We start from the raw sequence: 27,301 nt of genomic DNA on the forward strand, positions 1-27,301 counted from the left end.
CCAAAAAATATATATAATTTTTTTTTTTCCTCAGTTTAGGCCGATATGTATTCTTCTACTTATTGATTGGTTTGCGCAAAAGTTATAGTGTCTACAAAATAGGGGAAATAATTTATGCCATTTTTATTAATATATTATTTTTTTACTATTAATGATGGCGATCTGCGACCTTTTGACACATTTTTGGGACCATTGGCATTTATATAGCGATCAGTGCTATAAAAATACATTGATAACTGTAAAAATGTCACTGGCAGGGAAGGGGTTAACACTAGGGGGCGAGGAAGGGGTTAATTATGTTCCCTGGGTGTGTTCTAACTGAAGGGGGGGTTGGACTGACTTGGGGAAATGACAGATCGCTGTTCATACATTGTATGAACAGACGATCAGTCAGTTCTCCCCCTGAAAAGATCGGGAGCTGTGTGTTTACACTCTCGCTCTGTAACAAGCAAACGCCGGTGCCCGGCAGTGATTGCGCCCGCCGGGCACGCGCATCGGCACCAGGGGCGAGCAGGGGGTGCGCGCACCTAGTGGCTGAAATGCAAAATCATGTTATATTACGTGATTTTGCGCAGCCGAGCCGACCTGCCACCGTAAAACTACGGTGGGCGGTCGGCAAGCGGTTAATTGGACCACAGACAGTGATGTATAAAAATAGTTACTATTTTTTTGACATATATAAGACTTAAGCCCTGTACACACGGCCAGGAATCCAGTCAGGAATAAAAAACATTGGTTTTCCTGACGGGATTCCAGCCGTGTATACAGACAGCCACTCAAAAGAACCGCCGTTCTTTTGAATAGCAAGAACGCAGTGACGTCATCGACTACAACGAGCGGGCGTCTCGTCACATTAGATTCCGTCGCCGCCATCTTGCTACACCTCACACTAACTTTGTATTCTACCGTGCATGCGTCAAAGTGTTATCGAGCATGCACGGTTTTTCTACACTCAGGTAAGCATACAGACGACCGGTTTTCTCGACAGGAAACACTCTGCAGGGAATCCCGATGGAAAAAGACAGAGCAGGGTTCTGTATTTTCCCGTTGTGATTCCCGGTTGTTTTCCTGGCCGGAAAACTGCTAGGGAGCATACACACAGCCGGGATTCTCGGCCAAATGATTTACTGGCAGTTTTCCTGCTGGGAAAACCAGCCGTGTTTACGAGGCTTAATACATGATGAAACATCAAGCACAAAGATGAGTTGGATAAAAACAAACACAAATAATTTGTCAACCGACAGAGCGTCCAACGCGTTTCAAAAAACACACGGTTTGGATCTTCTTCAGTGACTAAACTGGACTTGGTACTTTCAGAGCTGTGACTTAGATCTATGATGATAAGGTATATGTCATCAGAAAAATATACAATACATTGATGTACATATTACTGTTACATAAGAGTTTTATACGTCGCAAACAATCTCTTCTAGCTGTGGCATAATATGCATGTTTGTTGCGATGTATTAAATTGTAATGTAACAGCAATATGTACATCAATGTATTGTATATTTTTCTGATGACATATACCTTATCATCATAGATCCAAGTCGCAGCTCGTAAAGTAATAAGTCCGGGTTAAGTCACTGAGGAAGATCCAAACCATGTGTTTTTTTAAACACGTTGGACGCTCTGTCTAGCTTCTCTCTCAGCTGTTTTTTTTATATATCCCTAATTCTATGCATTTGTTTTTATCTAACTCATCTTTGCACTTGATTTTTCGTCATGTATTAGTCTTGTATAGGTCAATAACATTTTAACTAATTTTATACATCACTGTCTATGGTCCATTTAAAATCCCACTTTGAGGAAAATCTTCTTTACTGAAGAACCGTAAAGGTGCTCCCATTCATTGTTTACAGTGTGGGCCAAATATAATATTGAATGTAATGCTACATAAGACTGAGAGAGATTGTACAGATACTACAGGAGACAGAAATTGAAGAAATGTTACAGGGGGTGGTCAGAGGCTCCTAATATGATATAGCTGTAGTTGGAGACTGGCAAAAAGCTGCAAAACACAGGGGACCGGTTACAAGGTTTCTCAACAAGGGTTCCATGGGATCCTAAGAGTTCTACCAAATGTTGCTTCGGGTTTTTTGAGCAGTGAGCAATTTCTGCCTCTCAGATAAGTTCCCACTGACACATTTGATCGTTTTAGCTATCTGTAAGGGGGCAATTCTTCCCAGTGACCACAAGCCTAAGGCCCACTGACCATCACACCAATGTATTATGAGTTGTAGATATACTCATTTTTAGTGGGGTTCCCTGTTACTGGAGAGTTATTTCAAGGCTGGGTTACTAGAAATCACTGCCACTACAGTTTTGGCTGAAGGCCACACAACAGATACCAAAGGGCCGCATGCAGCCCATGGACCACAAGTTGGACACCAAGGGCCAGATCCTCGTAGCGCAGCGCATTGTTGCGGCCGGCGTACCGCATCTCTGATACACTACGCCGCCGTAACTTACAGAGAATTTTCCTTATCCTCAAAGAAGTTGCGCCGCAAGTTACGGCGGCAGAGTGTAATTTTGGCGGCGTAAGGGCACACAATTCAAATCGATGTGATGGGGGCGTGTTTTATGTAAATATGCGGTGACCCGACGTAAATGACGTTTTTTTTTTTTTTTAACGGCGCATGCGCCATCCGTGGGGGTATCCCAGTGCGCATGCTCGAAATTAAACCGGAACAAGCCAATGCTTACGACGGTGACGTCATTCTACGCAAATCCCTATTCGCGAACGACTTACGCAAACAACGTAAAAAATTCAAAATTTTACGTGGGAACGACGGCCATACTTTACATTGAATACGCCTCATATAGCAGGGGTAACTATACGCCGGAAAAAGCTGAACGCAAACAACGTAAAAAAAATGCGCCGGCCGGACGTACGTTCGTGGTTCGCCGTATCTAGCTAATCTGCATACTCGACGCGGAATTTGACGGAAACGCCACCTAGCGGCCGGTGGAAAAATGCACCTACGATCCGACGGCGTACTAAGACGTACGCCAGTCGGATCGAGCCCAGATGCAGTCGTATCTTGTTTTGTAGATACAAAACAAAGATACGACGCGGGAACTTTGAAATTACGCGGCGTATCAATAGATATGCCGGCGTAATTCTTCTGTGGATCTGGCCCCAAGGTTTTATATAATGTCCACTTTTAGTGATACTGGGCCATATTCTCGTAGATTTGAGGCGGGCGTAGCGTAAGCAATTTACACTACGCCGCCCCAACTTACAGGAGCAAGTGCTGTATTCCCCAAACACTTGCTCCGTAGTTTGGGGCGGCGTAGTGTAATTGGCCCGGCGTATCCCCGCGTAATTCCAAGGGGGCGGCTTGTATTTAAATTAAGTGCGCCCCCGTGCCGTTCGAACTGCGCATGCGCCGGGCTTAAAATAGCCCAGTGCGCATGCTCCAGTTCTCGACGGAAAATGTCAATGACGCCGACGTGTGCGTCATTGACGTAAAGTCGTATTCAAGAACGACTTAGTAAAACAACGTACCCGACAGGAAAAGACGACGCGGACCCGACGCCATACTTAACATGGCATACGTGGGACTGGCGTAAGGTTACCCCTCATATAGCAGGGGTAACCTTACGCTAACGACGTAAGAGACGGTTACACGACGCAATTTCGTTCGGGAATCGGCGTATCAGGCTCATTTGCATAAACAAATGAGACCTGAACGTAAACGCCATCTAGCGGCCGGCGGCGAATTACATTTAGGATCCGACAGTGTAAGTGACTTACACTAGTCGGATCCTAGCCTAAATCCGGCGTATCTTGTTTTGTGAATACAAACAATGATACGCCGGCGGGAAATTCGATTTACGCCGGTCTATCAGTAGATACACCGGCGTAACTTGTTTGAGAATATGGCCCACTGACAGCAACAGATGTAAGATAGACAGTCAGTGGTTTATGGCAAAGAGAAGTAGCAGCAGCCACAGAAGCAGCTTACAGAACAGTTTTTAAACCAATGACCAATGTGACAAGCAGGCAACCATTTTTTTCCAGAAAACCACCAGTGGTAGCCTTAGTAGAGACTTCCTTTACTGGACTGGACCTTGATGAAGAGATCCTATAAAATACTATAGTGTAGATCAGAGAAATAGCATACATTCACATCTAGTGGTTGGGGTGGTGGGATTACAAGTCTGTACAACCCACCAGGAGAGCTTAAAATTAATTTAGCAAAAAGGCGACGCAACAACCTTCACTACGGAGATCAAAGGTTGTAGAATGTATTAGCACATATGAACACTTACACGAGTGATAATGCTGTGTTACTCTAACAATATCCGTGACATTTGGTGTCCTTGATACTCAACTCATCAAATAACCTACCAGAGGAAGTAATTCAACCGACTGACTATGCAACATGCTATATTATGAGAACAAAGTTATCAGGGGTTTTATCTGTCTCAATGTCATCCTTCCACTGAATACATTCAAGGTTCTCTTGGTTTGGTGTGCTGTGCAACCCAATTAATCCCACTCAAGACTAAATGTAAGTGAACCAAAGATATTCATATCCTTTATTAAAATAATGCTTCCCATGAAGGGCCTTGTGTAGGCACTTTTTGTTACAAGGGGAGAATGTTCTTTCCTTTTTCCCTTAATTGTTCTCCTGCGTTGTCACCCTGTTATGCTCTCCCAGTGAAGGCTACAACCATCCATGCCAACTCACATTGTACAGATACAGTTGGCTCTTGCACCCGCACAAAGCATTTGCTGGATGGCACATAGACAGGAAGTGGCTACGGAAGATCAGCACAGCTAGGGATGGGGGAAAGACAATTATGTCTGAAGCATAGTGCTTTAGCAAACTAAGGGGGTGGGGGGCTTACAGAGGAGACCAGATACTCCCATACACTACAAAGTAATTTTACATCAGACTTACATTTTGTTTTAAAGCTGAACTCCAGCAACTAGTCAGAATGTACCCTAAAAGCCGGTTCACACTGGGGCGACTCGTCAGGCGGCTGAGAGTCGCGTCCCATTCTATGCAATAGAACCGTTCTAATAGGAGCGACGCAAGAAAAAGGTTCTTGTACGACTTCGGGGGCGGCTCGGGGCGATTTGCATTGACTTCTATGCATGAATCTTAGTATTGTTTTCAGTGGCGGTGCAGGGTGCTGACAATTCACACAACGAACATAATTTTACTGTTAGAGGTCCCCACAACTTGGGAAATTTTATCAAGGGGCCACAGGTGAGTATACAATCCAGGGGGGGGGGGTGTGGGAGGAGAAGCAATTTAAAGAGGAAGTAAACCCTCTTAAAAATAATCTGAAAAAAACTCCCTGCAAGAAATAGGCATAATGAGCTAGTATGCATAGCATACTAGCTCATTATGTATTACTTACCCGAGATCGAAGCCCCCGCAGCGGTGCTTGTTCCTCTCCTCCATCGCCGACATCCTTCCCCGAGTGTCTTCCTCGTATCGCGGTTCTGGTGCTGTGACTGGCCAGAGCCGTGATGACGTTACACCCACGCATGCCGTCACTAACTGCATGATCGCCGTTAGTAACGGCACGCTCAGTGCGCCTGTACGCCGTTGTCTATGGCGCATGCACAGTAGACATTGGTGCATGTCTTTTGGAGATATTTCTTGCACCTACAGGTAAGCCTTAATCTAGGCTTACCTGTAGGTCTAAGTGGTTTGTAAGGGTTTACAACCACTTTCAAGGATAGCTCTATGAAAGTAAAGTCATGCTTTATTTATTTTTTTCACATTTAATTATTTTATTCTTTCTTTTTATGTTCAAGGTCACAGAAAGGTTTAACATAGCAAAAGTTTAAGCCAAAGGTGCATTATCCTATACACTATGTCACTTCAATCCACATATAACAAAATAACACTACACACAAATCCTAACCATATCACTCCTTTGCCCTACTTCTTGTACTAACCAACATCCGATCTTGGACCTCTTTATCTACCTCCCATGGTCAGATGTATTATCTTCATACACCTTAATCCTATCTGATCCCTTGTCCTTATATAATTCCTACCTAACCCCCCCCTTTGAAAAAAAAAAAAAAAAACAACAAAAAAAAACCCCACCCCCCCACCACCTCCAAAGAATTCTCCCCCTTCTCCCCTCTGGCCCGTGCATATACATACTCCCCCTTGATCTCAGCCTGCAATCCCCTTGACTCACTTCTGGTTAAATAGGCATCCCTCTCCTCCTATTAGTCTTCCAATAGTCTCATCCCTTCTTCCGTATTTATAAATTGGTTCCATCCTGTCCATGTTTCTACGTACTGTTCCCTTTTATTCCTGGATGAGAGGGTTAAATCCTCTATAGCTCCAGTTTCTCTGACCCTGTTGAGCCATCTCGCGACCGAGGGTGGTCTACTATCTCTCCACTGAAGGGTTATTCCCATTCTAGCTGTATTTATCAGGTGTCGTAACACCGACCTTTTATACTCCCCTACTGGAATTTGGGAGCTATGAAGTAGAAAAAAGGCTGGGTCTTCCGGGATCTGAAACTCCGTAAATTTTTTTTAGCGATTCTCTGCACTTCCCTCCAGTATTCTTTCACTTTTACACAGGCCCAAAAGACATGCAGCAGAGTACCCCGCTCCGAACCACATCTCCAGCAATACTCAGAATTTTCATTAGAAAGTTTATGCAACCTTACTGGAGTGTAGTACCACTGCGACAGTAATTTATAATTGCATTCCTGTACCCGTGTCGATATTGATGAGTTCAGTGCTAAGTACACTATATGTCTTCGTTGGGTCTGTGTAAAATTTCTCCCCAAATCTCTTTCCCATTTAATAATTCCCGGCAGTTCAAATTCTTCCTGAGGGGAATTCAGTATTTTATACATTTTTGAACTCACTCGCTGAATTGGTTCTTCCTCCTCACAGTATTTTTAAAATTTTGTTAACTGTCGCCGAAAATCCGACGTTTGACCCAGGGATCTTAAAAAATATCTAATTTGTAATGCTTGCCAGAAACTTAACTCATAATTCCCCCCTACCTTCATCAGATCTGCAATTGAGGGCCACGTCTCTGTTTGCATAAAATGGGATACTTGTGTCTTGCCTCTCGTTTAATTTGTTAAATACTGCTCCTACCGTTATGGGTATAAATCCAGGATTCCCTAATATAGGGATTAAGGGAGAGTATTTTGATGAATATTTCGAGTTTTTACATATTCTGGCTGCTATGGACAATGTTGGCCCGATTATAGGATGTTTCTTCATCTTACTTGGTAGTAATTTGTAACACCAGGGCGCCCTACGTAAAGCTATTGGGGAGATCTGTTGTTCTACCTCAACCCACCTTTTGTATTGTTTATTTCTGCACCAATCTATCAATCTCGTCAGGTGTGCTGCTTGGTAATATTTAGCTATATCCGGGACTGCCATCCCTCCACAGATCTTGGGTAACCTCAGCACCTCTTTTTTTTATCCTTGGCCTCTTCCCGTCCCAGATAAACTTCATCAAAAATGCATCCAATTGCCGGAGAAAGGCGCCAGGTATTTTAATTGGTAGAGTCTGAAACAGGTACGTAATTTTTGGCAAAATGCTCATCTTAACAATATTATTTCTACCGAACCATGAGTGTAAACCATGTTGCCATTTCTCCAGAAGTTTTCTAACTGAGCTAAGAAGAGGTGGAAAGTTTATTTTAAATGTATCTTTTATGTTTGCTGAAATTAAGGTGCCCAAGAACTTTAACGCAGCCTTTCATTTAAATCTGAAATTTCGTTGTATAATTGTTTGCGTCTGAGGGGCCATTGCCACGCTCATTGCCTCGGATTTTCCCTGATTTATTTTTAGATTAGAAAGTTCACCAAATTTTGCAATTTCTTTGATCAGATTGGGGAGAGAGACATGTGGCTTTGATATTGCAAATAACAGATCGTCTGCAAATGCTATAACCTTATGCTTACCCTCCCCAATCTGAATACCCTGTATATCTGGATTTTGACGAATTTTGTTTAGCAGAGGTTCCAGAGATAGCACAAAGAGTAATGGTGACAGGGGACATCCCTGCCGCGTTCCATTTGTAGTTGGGAATGTTGTAGAGAATATCCCGTTAACTCTCACCGCGGCACGCGGGTCTGCGTAAACACTTCTGATCCAACTTAACATCTTCTTCCCCAGGCCCACGTGCCGCAGCACCGAAAACAGGAACCTCCAACTCACTCTATCAAAAGCCTTCTCGGCTTCGGTATTTAGGAACACGGCAGGGATGTCCCCCTCAATGGCTCCCTGCACCAGGTTAAGGGCCCTTATCGTCCCATCTCTTGCTTCTCTGGTAGGAACAAATCCCACCTGGTCCATATCTATTAACTCAGGCAACCACACCTGTAACCTACTCGCCAGTATCTTCGTGAACAGTTTTAAATCCGAGTTTAGCAACGAGATAGGCCTATAACTGCTGCACTCCGCCGGGTCCTTCCCTTCTTTGGGGATCACTGTAATATGTGCTAATAAAGCATCTGGAGGGAATGCAGCAGAACAGCCCATAGCGTTAAAGACCTTTACCATCCGACTTCCCAAAGCCGCAACAAACTCTTTATAATAGCCAATTGTGTAACCATCTGGGCCTGGAGCTTTCCCATCTTTCATAGATTTTAACGTTGCCTCCAATTCCTCAACTGATGTCCTGCTTTAACGGTCATGATGGAACACCCTATGAGCACTTTCATAGTTGCGAAAACTATTTTGCGTTATGCAATATTTACTACTAAAAACTCAAAAGTGGAGGGTGCATTTTATTAAGGGTCCTTTAGATTTAAAATTCTCTACTGTTTTGTCCATTATCAAGAGAAGTCTGAAGGCCAAACTGAAATCCATCTACTCTACCCTGCCATGAAACTAGTCCCCTTTTTTCGAGAGACAAACTTTGTTCTACAGATCAGCATACAAAGAAGATATCGCTGTATTAATCATTGCCAACTTCTCCTATCACTTCTTCAAACTGCCCTAATTAACATTCTTTGAAAACAAGATGGTAATGTGATAGAGCAGAGCGTGTGACCTCTTGTCTCCGCAGTACACTGAATAGAACTCAGAGGTGTCATCTGCAAGTCAATGAGGAGATGTCAGAACTGCAGGTCCCCATGACTTCCTCAGGTGTGTCCTCAGGTGCCCTGCAGAGTTAACAGCCAAGGATATTCTGTCTCATTTATTAAACTGTCGCAAGCAAAATATTTGTTGCCCTTCACAATTGATCAGTCTTGCTTTAAATTGTTCTATCAAGATGCAAAGGAGACGGGTTGTTCTGAGAACAGAACAGGTCTCCTTTCTGACATAATAATAAATAGGGGTGCCTTTTGGCTACAACCTTCTCCTAGCTTTGCAAAAGGGATCCTTCAGCAACCAAAACACTGAAAAGAAGCCAGGGAAGGTACAGTATAGAGGTAGACCGATATGGGTCTTTCTCTGGCCGATGCCGATATTTAGAAATCTGGGCGGCCGATGGTCGATATATGATGCCGATTTTTGCGGCCGATATTTTAGGCCGATTTTTGTTTTTTATTGGTGCCACTGGCTTGTGGCACTGGATGGCACCAATTGGCACTGGAAGGAAGATGGCACTAGCAGAAGGCACTTATTGGCACTGGCAGGTTGCACTGGATGGCACTGAAAGATGGTACTAACAGGTGGCACTGATTGGCAGATGGCACTGGCAGGTGGCACTGGTTGGCACTGGCAGGTGGCAATAGTTAGCACTGGTTGGCATTGGCAGGTGGCACTTATGGCTTTAGTTGGCACTGGTAGGTGGCAATGGATCGCACTGGCAGGTGGCACTGGATGGAAGGTGGCACTTACTGGCACTGGATGGTGCCACTGGTATTGGCACTGGCAGGTGGCATTGGCGGATGGCACTGGATGGAAGGTGGCACTAATTGGCACTGGATGGTGGCACTGGTATTGGCACTGGCAGGTAGCATTGGCGGATGGCACTGGATGGAAGGTGGCACTAATTGGCACTGGATGGTGGCACTGGTATTGGCACTGGCAGGTAGCATTGGCGGATGGCACTGGATGGAAGGTGGCACTAATTGGCACTGGATGGTGGCACTGGTATTGGCACTGGCAGGTGGTATTGGCGGATGGCACTGGATGGAAGGTGGCACTAATTGGCACTGGATGGTGGCACTGGTATTGGCACTGGCAGGTGGCATTGGCAGATGGCACTGGATGGAAGGTGGCATTGTTATTGTTACTGGCAGATGGCACTGGATGGCAAGTGGCACTAATTGGCACTGGCAGGTGGCACTGGTGCAAAAAAATTGTGTCACCCCCCCCCCTCAGTACAGACCCCCTCTCCCTCCAATATAGACACCGCCCACTGACCCCCGTAGTACAGACACCAAAGCGGTGTGTGTCCCACGAGCGCGGGCCCCTCCTCCTCTGTGGGTGTAAACAGAGGAGGGACGCCACGCTGGGTGTACCAAGATGGCTGCGGCTCCGGAGCTAGGCCGAAGCCGCGGTCTTTCCTGATGCTGTGACCACGGCGGCAATCCGCGAATCTGCGGATTGCCGCCGCGGTCACAGCATCAGGAAAGGCCACGGCTCCGGCCTAGCTCCGGAGCCATGGCATCGCTAGCGGGAATTGTAAAATATTGTCCGATGCCGATTTCTCCAAAACGGCCAAATATCGGCCGATATATCGGCCTGCCGATATATCGGTCGACCTCTAGTACAGTAGCTTCAATCTTCTGAATCCAAGAAAAAACAACAAGACAAATGTGTAGCTTTACATTAACAAAATGTAGCTTCTGCGGTCTTTTACATGATAGGGGGGTGGAGCCCTTCTCTCCCCTTCAAGTGTAGTAAGAAACGGCATGTCTCCCTTTATCTCTGATCTTCGCTATGAAGCAAAACTACAGCAAAACTCTTCATTTCGTTTTGGATTGCACAAAGAAATGTTAGAGCATTGGTTTCCAAACTACGGCCCTTTGCTTGCATTTACCAGGCCCTTGAGGCACATTTCATCCCACTGACACCAATGATGGATCAGTATTCCTTCCACCGACACCAACAATGGATCACTATTCCTTCCACTGACACCAACAATGGATCACTATTCCTTCCACTGACACCAACAATGGATCACTATTCCTTCCAACGACACCAATGATGGGGCACTATTCCATTTACAGACACCAAAGATGGGGCACTATTCCATCCACTGACAATGATTGGGCACTATTCCTCCCACTGATACCAACCATGAGGCACATCCTTTATAAACACCCCCTGGCAGACTAGTATAAGCAGGACAGTCTAAACTATTTAACCACTTCCATACCGGGGGGCCTATTCTGGAACTTCTCTCCTTCATGTAAAAGTCATATTTTTTTGCTAGAAAATTACTCAGAACCCCCAAACATTATATATGTTTTTTTAGCAGACACCCTAGGGAATAAAATGACAGTCATTGCAACTTTGTTCTCGCACAGTATTTTCACAATAATTTTTCAAACGCCTTTTTTTCTGGAAAAAAACGGTTTCATGAATTGAAAAATAACAAAACAGTAAAGTTAGCCCAATTTCTTTGTATAATGTGAAAGGTGATGTTACGCCGAGTAAATAGATACCTAACATGTCACACTTTAAAATTGCGCACACTCATGGAAACTCATTGAATGTTTTACAGGTTACTATTTTCGAGTTACAGAGGAGATCTAAAGCTAGAATTGTTGCACACGCTCTAACGCACGCGACGATACCTCACATGTGGCGTTTAAGCGGCTTTACGTGTTCGCTTCTGAGCACGAACTACTGAGGACAGGGGCGTTTTAGAAAAAAAAAAAGTTTTTTTATTTTACTTAATTTTTTTTCTTTTGACATGTGTAAACATCCCTTGTAATAGGAATCACTGTGACAGGTCCTCTTTATGGAGAGACGTGGGGTCAATAAGACCTCACATCTCTCCTCCAGGCTTGAAAGCATGAGATCATGAAAAAAAATTCACCGATCTCATGCCGACAGCCGCAATCGCAGCTTTGTTTACTTCCGGGTATTAGGGCGTGACGTCACAATGTCACGCTCGGGGCCTGCGACGGTCAGAGATGACTGGTAATGACCGAAAATCTCTATCGTCGTGAGTCGGCGCCGGCCGATTCGTTCTCCGGGCCCCCGATGGCACGAAGAGCCCGGAGTAGCACGTGATGGAGGCGGGAAGGGGGGGGGGGGGCATCCCCTCCCGCTGCCTATAAGAACCATCAAGCAGCGGAACTGCCACTATGATCACTCTTATCGTGCAGAGAATTGCCGGCAGAAGACGGTGATATCTGAATGATGCCTGTAGCTGCACCCATCATTCAGATATCACAGAACAAATTCGAGGATGTCATATAACGTCCTCGGTGGACAAGTGGTTAAGATATTTAAGATATGCACAAATTTTGGTTGCAAATTTTACTAGGTTGACAAAAGAAAGTGGAGCAAGCAGTACAAGCCTACAAACGTTATGCAAATAGTAACTCTGGTGAGGATAAAACCCAGGATTCCAGGGCTGCATAGCATTGGGTTTTTACCAATTAGCTAACTTTAACCACTTGCTTATTGGGCACATATACCCCCTTTCCTGCCCAGGCGAAATTTCAGCTTTCGCACTGTCACGCTTTGAATGACAATTGCGCGGTCATGCGACGTGGCTCCCAAACAAAAATTACATCCTTTTTTTCCCACAAATATAGCTTTCTTTCGGTGGTATTTGATCACATCTGCGGTCTCTATTTTTTGCGCTATAAACAAAAATAGAGCGACAATTTTGAAAAAAAAAAACAAAACAATATTTTTTACTTTTTGCTATAATAAATATCCCATTTAAAAAAAAAAACATTTTTTTTTTCAGTTTAGTCCGATACATATTCTTCTACATATTTTTGGTAAGCTCAGCAAGCGGATAGTGATTGGTTTGCGCAAACTTTATAACACCTACAAAATAGGGGATAGAATTATTACTTTTTTTTTTTTTTTACTAGCAACGGCGGCGATCTGTGATTTTTGTCACGACTGCAATATTACGGCGGACACATCGGACACATTTTTGGGACCATTCACATTTATACAGCGAACAGTGCTATAAAAATGCACTGGTAACCAGGGATGGACTGGCCATTGGGACTACAGGGAGTTTCCCAGTGGGCCGGCTTCAGTGACACGTACCGCCGCCCCCCTCTGCTCCTCTGTCTCTCTCTCCCCGCAGCGCTCACCTGGGGGAACAGAGAAGCAGGGGGAGGACCAGAGGAGCAGGGGGGACGATAGAGGAGCATGGGGGAGGGGACAGACAGCTGACTCAAAATGGTCTGGGACTTTCTCACTTCTACCTAATCTTGTCCCATAAGGGGGGCACTGAACTGATTCTTTGCCCCGGGTGAAATGTCTAGCTTCCCCACTGGTACTGCCTATAAGAGTACCAGCCGTTCTACTCTAATAAAGTAGAACGACTAGTGGCTAGTGAAGGGGTAGAGGGGGCTTGGGTGGCCAGGGGGGGGGGGATGCAGGAGTTGTCCGGCCGCCATGGGAGAGACCTGTCAAAGTGGGCCAGTCTGAATGAAGTCCAGGGCCAAATTTTTGTCCCAGTCCAGCCCTGCTGGTAACTGTATAAATGTGACTGGCAGGGAAGGGCTTAACACTAGGGGGCATCAAGGGGTTGAATATGTTCCCTGCTAGGTGATTCTTACTGTGGGGGAGGGGACTGACTGGGGTAGGTGACCAATGGTTGTCCCTATGTACAAGGGACACACCATTGGTCTCCTCTCCCTAACAGGATGTGGATCTCTGTGTTTACACACAGAGATCCACATCCCTGTCTCTGTGACTGCCGATCACGGGTGACTAGCGGACATCGCGGGTGCTAGGGGAAGGCCCTTTTCTGTTTCCGCATGGATGTACCCCTGTGTACAAAGCCAGCTCCATAAAGACATGGTCCAGGAAAGAAGCTGGCAACACAGTAAATACCGCTAAAAGAACATCCACCTATTAGTATACAAGGAGAGAGACATGGGGGCTAATTCACTAAAATTAGCCCCCATTTTTTCCATCGGAAATTCCGACCATAAGTGTTGATAGCCAACTTGAAGAGGAATTAAAAAAGCACAAATACTTACCTTGGTTCCAATGCTCACAAAGTCCCTAACCGGCATCACCCCAAGTTCTTCCAGGTCTTTGGTAATTTACAGGTGCATCTCATAAAATTAGAATATCGATTCTTGCTCCACATCCATGGATGTGTAGTCACACCCACTGGACAGTAAAAGACAGCAGAGACCTGAAGGGCTCAGCCCGAATGGAATAGAGGAGACCTGTAACGGCCCTCAGGTTAGGGCTCCTGTTGCCTTTTTTGGAGGGCGGGAGCTCGACGGAGGCCATTTGGTGATGAAAACCAAATACGACACCTGGCAGTCATGTTCCCCTGTTGTCACCCTCTGTTTATGTTCATGTTCAAGTCTATGTAATGACATTGTTGATTCTGTTGGAATGTATGGATATGCTGTGGACCGGCCTGAGCCGACCCTTCTGCTTCTTCACAAATAAAAATTTTTGAAAAAAAAAAATTAGAATATCATCAACAAGTTAAATTTATTTCAGTGATTCAATTCAAAGAGTGAAACCCATCTATTTTATATAGATGCGCGACAAATACAGTGATTTATTTCAAGCATTTTTATTTTGACGATTATGGCTTACAGCTAGTGAAAACTCAAAATTCAGTAACTCCGAAAATCTGATTATTACATGAGACCAATAAAAAAAAAAAAAGATTTTGAATACAGAAACGTTGGTTTACTTTAAAAGTATGTCCATGTAGAGTATAGAATGCACTCAATACTTGGTTGGGGCTCCTCTTGAATGGAGTACTGCATCAATGCAACGTGGCATGGAGGTGATCAGCCTGTGGCACTGCTGAGGTGTTATGGAAGCCCAGGTTGCTTTGATAGCTGCCTTCAGCTCGTCCGCATTGTTGGGTCTGATGTCTCATCTTCCTCTTCACAATACCCCACCGATTCTCTATAAAGTTTGGGTCAGGCGAGTTTGCTGGCCAATCAAGCACAGTGATACCATGATCATTATACCAGGTATTAGTACTTTTGGCAGTGTGGGCAAGTGCCAAGTCTTGCTGGGAAATGAAATCATCATCTCCATAAATCTGGTCAGCAGAGAGAAGCATGAAGAGCTCTGGGATTTCCTGTTAGACGGCTGCGCTGACTTTGGACTTGATAAAACACAGTTGACCAACAAATCATCACGGACAGTGGAACATTTTGCATTTCATTTGGAAATCAAGGTCCCAGAGTCTGGAGAGGCACAGGATCCAAGTTGCATGAGGTCCAGTGTGAAACTTCCACAGTCAGCAATGATTTGGTGTCATCTCCTGGTGTTGGTCCACTGTATTCTATCAAGTCTAAAGTCAGCGCAGCACTCTACCAGGAAATTCTAGAGCACTTGATGCTTCCCTCTGCTGACCAGCTTTATGGAGATGCCGATTTTATTTTCCAGCAGGACTTGGCACCTCCCACACTGCCAAAAGTACCAATACCTGGTATAATTATCATGGTATCACTGCGCTTGATTGGCCAGCAAACTTGCCTGACCTGAACCCCGTAGAGAATCTGAGGCCCCGTACACACGACCGAGTTTCTCGGCAGAATTCAGCCAGAAACTCGGTCGGAGCTGGATTCTGCCGAGAAACTCGGTCGTGTGTACACTTTTCAGCGAGGAAGCCGACGAGGAACTCGTCGGGCCGAAAAGAGAACATATCTCTATTTCCTCGTTGTTCAATGAGGAAAGTCGGCCCGCCGAGATCTCAACGGCTTCCACACTGAACTCGACGAGGAACTTGATGTGTTTGGCACGTCGAGTTCCTCGGACGTGTGTACGGGGCCTGAGGGGTATTGTCAGGAGGAAGACGAGACATACCATATCCAACAATGCAGCTCAGGGCCTCTATCAAAGCAACCTGGGCTTCCATAACACCTCAGCAGTACCACAGGCTGATCACCTCCATGCCACGCTGCATTGATGCAGAAACAAATGCAAAAGGAGCCCCAACCAAGTATTGAGTGCATTCTATACTGTACATGGATAGACTTTTCAGTAAGCCAACATTTCTGTATTAAAAATCCTTTTTTTTTTATTGTCCCTATGTAATATTCAAATTTTCTGAGCTACTGAATGTTGGGTTTTCACTAGCTGTAATCATCAAAATTAACAGAAAGAAATGCTTTAAATATATCACGCTGTGTGTAACGCATCTATATAAAATATATGAGCTTAACTTTTTGAATTAAATTACTGAAATAATTTAACTTTTTGATGATATTATAATTTTATGAGATGCACCTGTATATTGGCCGGTGTGGAAGTGCAGTCATTATGGCACACTGGCGACGTGACAGAATGTAAACAAATCTCTGCATACGAAGCTCAGTGTAGGATTGTGAACAGGCAGGTAAGTGTACTTTATTGCAGAAGACACATTGCATATCTCTCTTCTGCAATAATATAGCCTGCCAATTTTTTTTCTTACATTTAGTTCCACTTTAAGAGACATCAGTTATAGGTGGGCTAATCCTGAAAAGAGGTCTCACCTCATTAATGGTGCTGCAACTGCAGCAAAAGTGTTTCTCAAAGCAGTTTTCCCATACTCTGCAAAAAGATGAGGAGTCACCAGCATTCCGATGCAATTATCAAGCTTGCACATTACTCAGATAAAGCCGACGTTTCAGGGCCACGCTGGGTCCCTTTCTCAAGACGTCCAAGTGTCCTTACTCTGACTCTCAGCGCAGAACTCATCTCTACACAGCGAGAGTTTGTCTCGACCAGCACCACACAAAAATTGACAAAGAACAAAAATTAGAATTTTAGATCATTCTTTAGAATGACAAGTGTGTTAAAGCGGAGGGTCACCAAAAAAACAAGTATATAACATTACATTCTGCATACCTCAAACATGTACAGTATGCTGGTTGTTTTTTTTTTTCTGGGGGGTGTACATACGGTATAATCACTATTTTTCACCTGGCTTCCGGGTACTAGCTCACGCGGGAGTAGGCGTTCCTGTGCAGTGGCGCAGTGTCATGTGGGACTTCGCCCAGATGATTGACGTGCCTGACAAAAACTTCCCCCCGGCGGATAAGGCGCGCCGCGAGTTTCCGTAACTAGCCGAACTGCGAGTCAGCTCTATACGGCGCCTGCACAGTCAGCTCTACACGGCTCCTAGTCGATGAGCAGGCACCATATAGCGCCGTAAAGAGCTGACGCGCAGTTTGGCTAGTTTCGAAAACTCGTGACGCATCTTATCCGCCGGGGGAAGTTTTTGTCAGGCACGTCAATCATCTGGGCGAAGTTCCAGATGACATTGCGCCACTGCATAGGAACGCCTACTCCCGCGGGAGCTAGTACCCGGAAGCCAGGTGAAAAATAGCGATAATACCATATGTACACCCCCCAGAAAAAAAAAACAGCATACTGTACATGTTTGAGGTATACAGAATGTAATGTTATATACTTGTTTTTTGGGTGAACCTCCGCTTTAAGTGAAATACTATTCCATGCTTTATCTATAATGAGCTTTAAATGGGATAAACAAAGACAGCAATAACTGAGGCATTCACAAAGCAAAGCTGCATATCAAAAGCTTTAAGTGTAGATTTATTTCATGCAAGTGCTGTAATTAGAACGCTAAATGCAATTTTATTCTCACAAAAAAAATGGTCTATATAACATCACAGCTACAGAAAAGCGCCTACTTCTGTAGAATACAATCGAATGAATGGAAAAACAAGGTCTCTAGCTATAAAGAGGTGCCATTAAAAAAAAAAGAAAAAAAAGAAGAAGGTCTACAATAAAACTGAAGGCAATGCGAAGAAACACTCAATACCCACAGCAGATAAACCATTATTGAGTGCTCTTGAACTTTGTGACTGAGCGTTTGATGATTGGCACATTCTCCGAGTTATGGATTATTATGCATCTGTCTCCAGGCTTTCCAATGCTCTTATAGGCCATCAATAGTCTTTTTGAACCCTACCGCTCTGGAGTCATGTGTTCTTATTTTCTTGGGGGAGCAATAGAAGAATTTGCCTGGAGGTGAGCTTTAGAGTATTAAAAAAAAAAAAAAAAAAAAAACCCCGGCACACACGTAGTATATTTATGTATTTCTTACCAGAAGCAGCCTGAGGTTCCTCCTGATCATTCTTCTCATGCCATTGCATTGTACAAAAGTAACTTAGCATGACTTCCCACAGTGCCTTGCAGAGGTCAGTCAAACATGGGATGTAGCTATCGGATGTTATGTGCTGCAGAGAAACAAAAGAAGATTCACTTGTTTAGCGCTGTATCCATCTCACCCGCAGTCTTTCCCAAGAAAAAGACCAATCAAGAAAATGGCTAAAGCTGGCCATTCACGGTTACTTATTCATTTGTACATTTGTAGAAAAATCATTTGTCAGAACATTCTTTTTTTGCCATCGAGTCAACTAATCTGAAAGCCTCAAAGATTTTGTCCACACCTGCTATTGGAATGAAGGACCATATGTATTAAACAGGTGTCATAAGAACCTAAGGCATTTTAGCGCTAAAAAAAAAAAAATCGCCTGTAAAGCCTCTTTTCAAACCACCCCAGTGTGAAAATTCAGAGGGTTATATGTTTGCAGGATTGACCAAAATATTTTGGTGGTAAAAAAAAAGAAGGAAGGTTTACGATGACTTTACCCAGGGCTCGACAAACCCCGGGCGCCAGGTCGCAATTGTGACTATAATTAGCGACCTGGCGTGGCACAGCTGGGGTACCCTGTCTCCGTGCGCACCCACCCACACCCAACCCTCTCCCCCAGCGATCGCGTCGGCCAGTTATTGTGGCCTTCTGCAGTGCTATGCTTCTTTCTGGAATCTGGCGCCATCTTGCGGTGGCCGTTGGTATGACAAGACAACCAGCAATGCTAATGGAGCTTCCCTGCCGGTTTTCATTGCCCGACAATCTCCTTCTCTTAGAACCCCCAAACATTATATATATTTTTTATTCTAACACACTAAAGAATAAAATGGCGGTTCTTTGCAATACTTTCTGTCACACCGTATTTGCGCATCGGTCTTACAAGCGCACTTTTTTTAGAAAAAAAATACACTTTTTTTTAATAAAAAACAATAAGACAACAGTAAAATTAGCCCAATTTTATATTGTGAAAGATAATGTTACGCTGAGTAAATTGATACCCAACATGTCACGCTTCAAAATTGCGTCCGCTCGTGGAATGGCATTAAAATTTTACCTTTTAAAAGCTCCATAGGCGACGTTTAAAAAATTCTACAGGTTGCATGTTTTGAGTTACAGAGGAGTTCTAGGGCTAGAATTATTGCTCTCGCTCTACCAATCGCGGTGATACATCACATGTGTGGTTTGAACACCGCTTTCATATGCGGGCGCTCCTCACGTATGTGTTCGCTTCTGCGCGCGAGCTCGGCGGGACGGGGCACGTTCCTGGCTCCTAACTTTTTTAGCTGGCTCCTAGATTCCAAGCAAATTTGTCAAGCCCTGCTTTAACCACTTCTGGACCGTCACACGCCAATATACATTGGCTGTTTGAAGAGGGATATCTCTGTTATGGCAGCAGCTAGCTGCTATAACCCAGATATCCTTTTCTTCAGCAGGCGGTCCGGTTTCCGACAATAGTGGTTTCTGCGGCGGATTTGCTGCAAGATCCCTTTTATCGTCGGCAGGAGAGGGCTACCCCCTCCCACTGCTCTCCTCTGCCCTCCGCCACTTACTGGAGCAGTTGGCAGTGGCGGAGGCCATCGGGTCCTTCTGCTGGCTGGGTATAGAGTGAGGGGAAGATGGCCTCCATACCATGGCAGGGCGGAAGCGACGTCAAAACGTCACTTCCGCCCATAGCTCTTAAAGGGCTATTTTTTTTTTACCCCAGATCTCATATTTAAGAGAACCTGTCATGGTTTTTTTCCATTACAAGGGATGTTTACATTCCTTGTAATAGGAATAAAGGTGTACATTTTTTTTGTAAAAGAACTGTGTAAAAACTAAAAATAAAATGGAAAAATAAATAAGAAAAAAAAAATTATTCAAAACGCGCCCTGTCCCACTGAGCTCGCGCGCAGAAGCGAACGTATACAGTGGGGCAAAAAAGTATTTAGTCCCCACCAATTGTGCAAGTTCTCCCACTTAAAAAGATGAGAGAGGCCTGTAATTGTCATCATAGGTATACCTCAACTATGAGAGACAAAATGTGGAAACAAATCCAGACAGACAATCACATTGTTTGATTTGGAAATAATTTATTTGCAAATTATGGTGGAAAATAAATATAGGGGCCGCGATTCAGATACATTGTCGTATCTTTGAGTGGGCGTAACGCATCTCCTATGCGCTACGCCGACGTAACACTGAGAGGCAAGAACTGTATTCAGAAAGCACTTGCTCCCAAAGTTACGTCGGCGTATCGTAAATGGGCAGGCGTAAGCCCGCGTAATTCAAAGTAGCAAGGCAGTGGGCGTGTTGTATTGTAATGAAGCGTGACCCCATGTAAATGCAAGTCCGTCACAAATACTCCCTAAGATACGTCGGCTCAATGCTTTGTCGACGTGAACGTAACCCACAGCCAGCCCCATTCACGTACGACTTACGTAAAATATGAAGCTGTTCCGATGTCCATACCTTAACATGACTTACCCCTGCTTTATGAAGGGTAAACTTACGCCGGACATACTGTACGCCTTACGTAAACAGCGTAGCTAAATCCGACGGGAGCAAGTACATTTCTGAATCGGAGTATCTAGGTCATTTGCATATTCGATGCGTAAATCTACAGAAGCGCCCCTAGCGGCCAGCGTAAATATGCACCCAAGATACGATGGCGTAAGAGACTTACGTCGGTCGTATCTTGGCCAAATTCAGGCCTAACTGCCTTTATGAATCAGCGCATAGATACGACGGCGCTCATTTGGACTTACGACGGCGTATCTTAAGTCCTTTCTGAATCCGGGCCAGGGTCTCCTCTACAAACAAGCAAGATTTCTGGCTCTCACAGACCTGTATCTTCTTCTTTAAGAGGCTCCTCTGTCCTCCACTCATTACCGGTATTAATGGCACCTGTTTGAACTTGTTATCAGTATAAAAGACACCTGTCCACAACCTCAAACAGTCACACTCCAAACTCCACTATGGTGAAGACCAAAGTGGTGAACCACTTAAGGACCGAACCTCTTTCTGAGATTTGTTGTTTACAAGTTAAGTTTAAATTAAATTTTTGCTAGAAAATTACTTGGAACCCCCACACATTATACTTTTTTATAAAAAAACGATATAAAAAAAAGACATTAATGCCAAACATGTGAAAACTGGATTAAGGGTTTTTCATACATTTTAAAATCACTTTTACATAGCCTGGCTCTATAACAAATCACAGATCTCCACTGGCTAAGAAATATTCAATGACAGATTATATTTCTGTGCAGAAATGCAATGTTTTGCTGCATATCATTTTGGCTTTTTAAAATTTCCCTTCCAGGAAAGCCAGTAATAAAAGTATTAAACATTTAAAAGATATATACCATAAGGATGTTTTATTAATCATGCTTCAAGCAAACAATTTAAAATATGTATTCCATACTCTTAAAATACAGAGTATGGGCAATGCACAGGCAGAACAATAGCTCCATAAATAGCTGGAAAGCTTATGCGAGAAACAAAATAATATTAAGTAATATAAAAAAACAATCCCACAGCTTTTTTTATTCTATAGCAGAAAATAAATAATAGATCGAAATAAATAAAAAAAATATATAACTGCTCATCTAGCTTGACAGCAAGTTATTGAGAGCTTCAGTTGTGAAAGTAACAGCATACCTTTAGTCATGGATAAAAATATTGGCACCCCTGAATTTCTGTCCACTTCGCCCAGAAAATTCTTGCAACAAAATCTTGCAAATAACAGACACATTCCACGTGGACTGGACAAACTTATTGGCACCTTCCTAACCACTTAAGACCCGGACCATTATGCAGGTTAAGGACCAGGCCCCTTTCTGCGATTCGGCACTGCGTCACTTTAACGGAGAATTGCGCGGTCGTGTGACGTGGCTTACAAACAAAATTGACGTCCTTTTTTCCCCACAAATAGCTTTCTTTTGGTGGTATTTGATCACCTCTGCAGTTTTTATTTTTTGCGCTATAAACAAAAACAGCAATAATCGCAATAAGCGTTTATTGATTGGTTTACGCAAAAGTTATAGCGTTTACAAAATAGGGGATAGTTTTATAGCATTTTTTATTAATAATTTTTTTTTTTTTACTAGTAATGGCGGCGATCAGCATTTTTTTTCGTGACTGCGACATTATGGCGGACACATCGGACACTTTTGACACATTTTTGGGACCATTGTCATTTTCACAGTGAAAAGTGCTATAAAAATCCACTGATTACGGTGAAAATGACAATGGCAGTTAAGGGGTTAACCACTAGGGGGCGCTAAGGGGTTAAGTGTGCCCTAAGGGAGTGATTCTTACTGTAGGGGGGCGTGGCTGGACGTGTGACGTCACTGATCGTTGTTCCCTATAACAGGGAACAGATGATCAGTGACAAGCCACAGAGAAGAACTGGAAGGTTTGTTTACACTCGCCTCTCCCCGTTCTTCAGCTCCTGTGACCCGATCGCGGGACACCGGCGGCGATCGGGTCCGCGGTCGCGGAGTTTCGAACCGGGTCGTGCGACCGACGGCTGGGCACTTAAAAGGCAACGTACCTGTACCCAGCCGTACCATTCTGCCGACGTATATCGGCGTTAGGCGTCCTTAAGTGGTAAATTTGTAAGAAATAATTGCATTCCAAATTCATGATGCTCCTATAATTTGTAATTAAACTCTCCTGTATCAATTACCAGGCGCTGACAATATAGAAATCACACCGGCAACCAGTTAAATGGTGAAAAACGGACTTAATCTTTCAGTTGTGTGTCTCTGCGTGCCACGCGGAGCGTGGAGAGGAGAAAGAGCAACAAAGAATTGTCTGAGCATTTGAGAACAGAAATTGTGGAATAGCTTGGACAATCTCAAGGTTACGAGTCCATCTCCAGAGATTCTAATGTTCCTCTGTTCACTGTGCGCAACATTGTCAAGAAGTTTACAGCCCATGGCACTGTAGCTAATCTCCCTGGACGTGGACGAAAGAGAAAAATGTATCAAATATTGCATAGGATTGCCTGAATGGTGGATAAAGAACCTAAATTTCAAGATAAACTTTGGGCACAGGGTACAACTCTGTCAGCTCGCAACATATGTCGCCATCTGAATGAAAAGGGACGCTATGGTAGAACAAGCAGGAGGACCCCACTGCTGACACAGAAACACAAAAACGTCAGATTGGTGTTTGACAAAACTTACCTGATGAAGCCAAAATCCTTTTGGGAGAATGTGCTGTGGACAGACGAAACGATTCCGGCCCCTTACCACGTGATCAGCCGCCAGCCAATGACAGCTGATCACGTGATGTAAGCAAAGCTCGTAATCTCTTTTTGTTTTCTCACGCCGACAAAATGAGGAGAAAAAAAAGCCGATCACCGGCTTGGGTGCAAGGGACATCGGTCCCGAAGAGGAAGGAGGCACATCTGCCTCATCTGTGCCAATCTGTACCCCCTGCCAGTGCCACCTGCCAGTGTCCACAAGTGCCGCCTATCAATGCCCACCATTGGTGCCAATCAGTGCCACCTAGCAGTGCTGCCTATCAGTGTAACCGATCAGTGTCTTTGGAGTGTGGGAAGAAACTTGAGTACCCAGAAAACCACACAAGCACAGGAAGAACATGCAGAACTCAAAGGACCTGACTAGAATTCAGACAGAAGACCCCAATACTACAAGGCAGATGTGCTAACCACTAAGCCAATGTGCTGCTCATCACAGGAGAAGAGTGTGCATTTGGCCCCGGTTGTTTCAGTCAGGGCTGCCATTAGAAACGATGGAGCCCCGTTACAGCCTACCTGAAAGTGCCAGGGGTGGGGTCTAAGCATACACTCCCCCCCCATCTCAGCCTGCCGCCAGTGGAGAATAAGGAGGTGGCATTCACAGTGCGCCATGAAGAAATGTGGATGTGGCACCTGGCCTCCCGCTAAACTGGTGGGGCTGATCTGATTCCAGTGTCAGATAAGCGAGGTAGAGGTTTTCAAGGTTTCCTTTATTGCTAAGGGTTTGTGGATAAAAGAATATCTAGGGTTGCTTTTTATGCGGAACTAAATTATTAAAATAAAAAATAGCAAGGAGGTATTTTTTGGCAGGAGACATGCAAAGTCTCTTTTGCAAATATAAACTTGTCCTCCCTGCTTTTAGAAATTATTTTTATTTTGTGTGTACAGCCATGCTGCATACACTGTGCTGCATACTGTGAGGGGAAAAAGTATTTAATCCCCTGCTGATTTTGTAGGTTAGCCCACTACTTTAAAGCAGAGTTCTGGCCACAATTTCACTTTTTAAATATAAATACCCCTGTAATACACAAGCTTAATGTATTCTAGTAAAGTTGGCCTGTAAACTAAGGTCCGTTTTGTTAGGTTGTTACAGCATTTAGACACTTTATAAAATAGAAATTGACTGGGGCCATCTTAAGTGTGGGCATCATGAAGCCAGACTGTATGACTTCCTGGATTTCAGCCTTGCAGATCTCGAACATGCTCAGTGCTGCACAAGCAGTGTCAGATCAGGTTTCAGCACCTGTGCTGTCCAAGTCACATGATTCTTTGAGACTGGGGAGTGCACAGACTCCTGGAAAGTTACACCCACTACATTCCCAGGAGTCTGTGCGGTGTAGGTTAGGAAGCATTAAGCACCTAGGTGCAGGAAGTGGGAAGATTAACTATTCTGCCTAGCAACAACAATTTGAAGGCATCTAAAAAAAGGACTAATGACATTTTTTTAAAACTACTGATGTAATGTTATATTTATGGGTGGAACTCCACTTTAACTACTGCTACTGTTCTTATTTCTATACTTTTTACTTCAACCATAAAATTTGATTACATTTATCTACACGAGTCAACCACCTCATTCAAAGTCCCAAATTTCCCTTTTTTGTGGAGTCTATTTTAGGCTTTAGGTTAATGGCTAGAATAAGGGTAAGGTTCAGGTTTAATGGTCAGGTTAAAAGCCAGACAGAAGTGTTATGGTAAATTCAAGAGATACCATATTTATCGGCGTATAACACGCACAGGCGTAGAACACGGACCCTAACTTTAAGAGAAAAGTTTCAGGGGAAAAAAAACTTTCCACAGCCACTTGCGTATAACACGCAGGCACAGTTTACCCTCTATTTTCAGGGTAAAAAAGTGAGTGTTATACGCCAATAAATACAGTGGCTGAAAGGAAAGAGGTAAACATTGGTAAATGTCCAATTGCTGTTATTATAGATAATTAGTGCGGCGCTAAACGTGTCAGAACACAATACTTATAGTGACATAAGATCCAGGATAGTGAATACAAAAAATGCGACTCAATAAATAATAAATAAGTCCATGTGCAAAGACCAGACACCACAAACAATGTGATGCTGGAAAAAATATACACAAAACACTATGGCCCGGATTCACAGACAGCGGCGTGAATGCCTTGGTGATCCCTGCAGACAACTAGATATTCATCAGTTTACGTCAGCGATTGGAAAGATACACATATTTCTGTACACGGCCTACCGTGTTTCCTCGAAAATAAGCCTGGGTCTTATATTAATTTTGGCACCCAAAAAGACACTAGGGCTTATTTCTGGGGTAGGGCTTGCCATTTAATCCTCAGTGTGAACAGAGTAAAAATGCTTACAAATTGCTAAAATCCTTACCACCACAGTACAATGTAATGTAAAAAGTATGTGTGTCTGCAATCTGTGCTGTGCCACATACCTTCCTATAGTGCAGTTCGGAGCTTCCGTGACCCCCCCTGATCGTCTTCCCTGGCACAAGCATTGCAGAGGTAGGGGGCCAAGATCCCCACTGAGAAGAGGAGAGCTGTGGGGATCAACTGAGCGCGGCTCTGTGCTTTCTGATGGTCCTCCTGTGCTCTCTTACCCACTCCATGCTTTACAGAGGGAGGGGGGTCGGAGATCCCCTGCTGACAGTTGGCAGAAGAGAAGAGCTGTGGGGATCAGCTCAGCGCGGCTCTGCGCTTTCTGATGGCCCGCATTAAATCTCTTACCTGCTCAAAGCCTTGCAGAGGGGTGGCCGAATTCCCCCGCTGACAGCTGGGAGAAGAGGCGAGCTGCGGGAGGTCAGCTGAGCGGCATTCTAAGAAAGCATCTCACTCAACTATACCACAGAAACACACCCTCCACACAAAACACTACAATACAGAGGATTCCAGCAGTCCACAATCACTTCAAACTAGGGCTTATTTTCGGGGTAGGGCTTATATTGCAGCCCTTCCTGAAAATTGGGGTAGGTCTTATTTTCGGGGAAACACGGTACTTCACATATAGTATTTTGTGTATATTTTTTCCAGCATCACATTGTTTGTGGTGTCTGGTCTTTGCACATGGACTTATTTATTATTTATCACATTTTTTGTATTCACTATCATGGATCTTATGTCACTATAAGTATTGTGTTCTGACACGTTTAGCGCCGCACTAATTATCTATTTTTCCATTTACTTTGTTTGAGTGCTGGCTACTTCCTTTTTTGTGGTTTAGCGCACTTGTTTCCCCTTTTTTCCACTTAATTACTGTTATTGTTTTTAACTCCAACAGTAGCATAAAAACCTCAGATTTGGACAGCAGGCTGAAGAGAAGCACACTGGTTATTAGACTGTGAGCAGCGGTCCACACATCCCCGCGCCCCCTCCCCAGTGAGTCCCAGCTAGAGCTTTGCAATCAGCGAGGAACGTGATCAAGAATTGTAACAAGAATGTATAAAACATGCAAAAATACAGATGTGGACAAATTTGTTAGTTCCCTACAGCTTATTGAAACAACAATTTATTCCCATCTAAAAAGTGATACAATTAAAAGCAATTGTCTAACATATACCTGCGAGCCTTTGGTATATCATAGTAAAGAAAAGAAAGCGTGAAAAGCGATACATTTCTTACTCTACAAAGATATTCTAAAATCTGCTGTTCCCTCCAGAAAAAAATCATAGATAATTGGATCGTAGTGATATTTCAAAATCAAATCGAACACGTCTTTAATCTTCAATCAGCCTATTTATATGGAGAAAAGTCGTCTCTCTGCTGTTTGGTATTATCATGTTCACCACACTGAACACAGACTGGAGACAGCAAAGGAGAGAGTTGTCTGAGGAGATCAGAAAGGAAATTAT

General features: G+C 44.0%; 1 protein-coding gene across 2 annotated transcripts in view; it reads right to left on the bottom strand.

Annotated features, from left to right (window-relative positions):
* The window catches only part of VPS50 (VPS50 subunit of EARP/GARPII complex), a 302,084-nt gene that overhangs the window by 78,799 nt on the left and 195,984 nt on the right, over positions 1–27,301 (bottom strand). The window contains exons 13-14 of one of the 2 annotated variants that reach the window (XM_040352337.1): positions 18,166–18,298; positions 17,690–18,083 (exon numbers count right to left, since the gene is read on the bottom strand). In XM_040352337.1, coding sequence (XP_040208271.1) covers positions 17,998–18,083; positions 18,166–18,298 — 219 coding nt within the window. In that variant the 3' untranslated portion in view covers positions 17,690–17,997. Of the gene's footprint in view, positions 1–17,689; positions 18,084–18,165; positions 18,299–27,301 lie in introns of those variants that run through there. The other variant, XM_040352336.1, reaches the window with a different exon arrangement.

The sequence above is a fragment of the Rana temporaria genome, chromosome 5 (genome assembly GCF_905171775.1).
Source record: "Rana temporaria chromosome 5, aRanTem1.1, whole genome shotgun sequence".
NCBI classification, from domain to species: domain Eukaryota; kingdom Metazoa; phylum Chordata; class Amphibia; order Anura; family Ranidae; genus Rana; species Rana temporaria.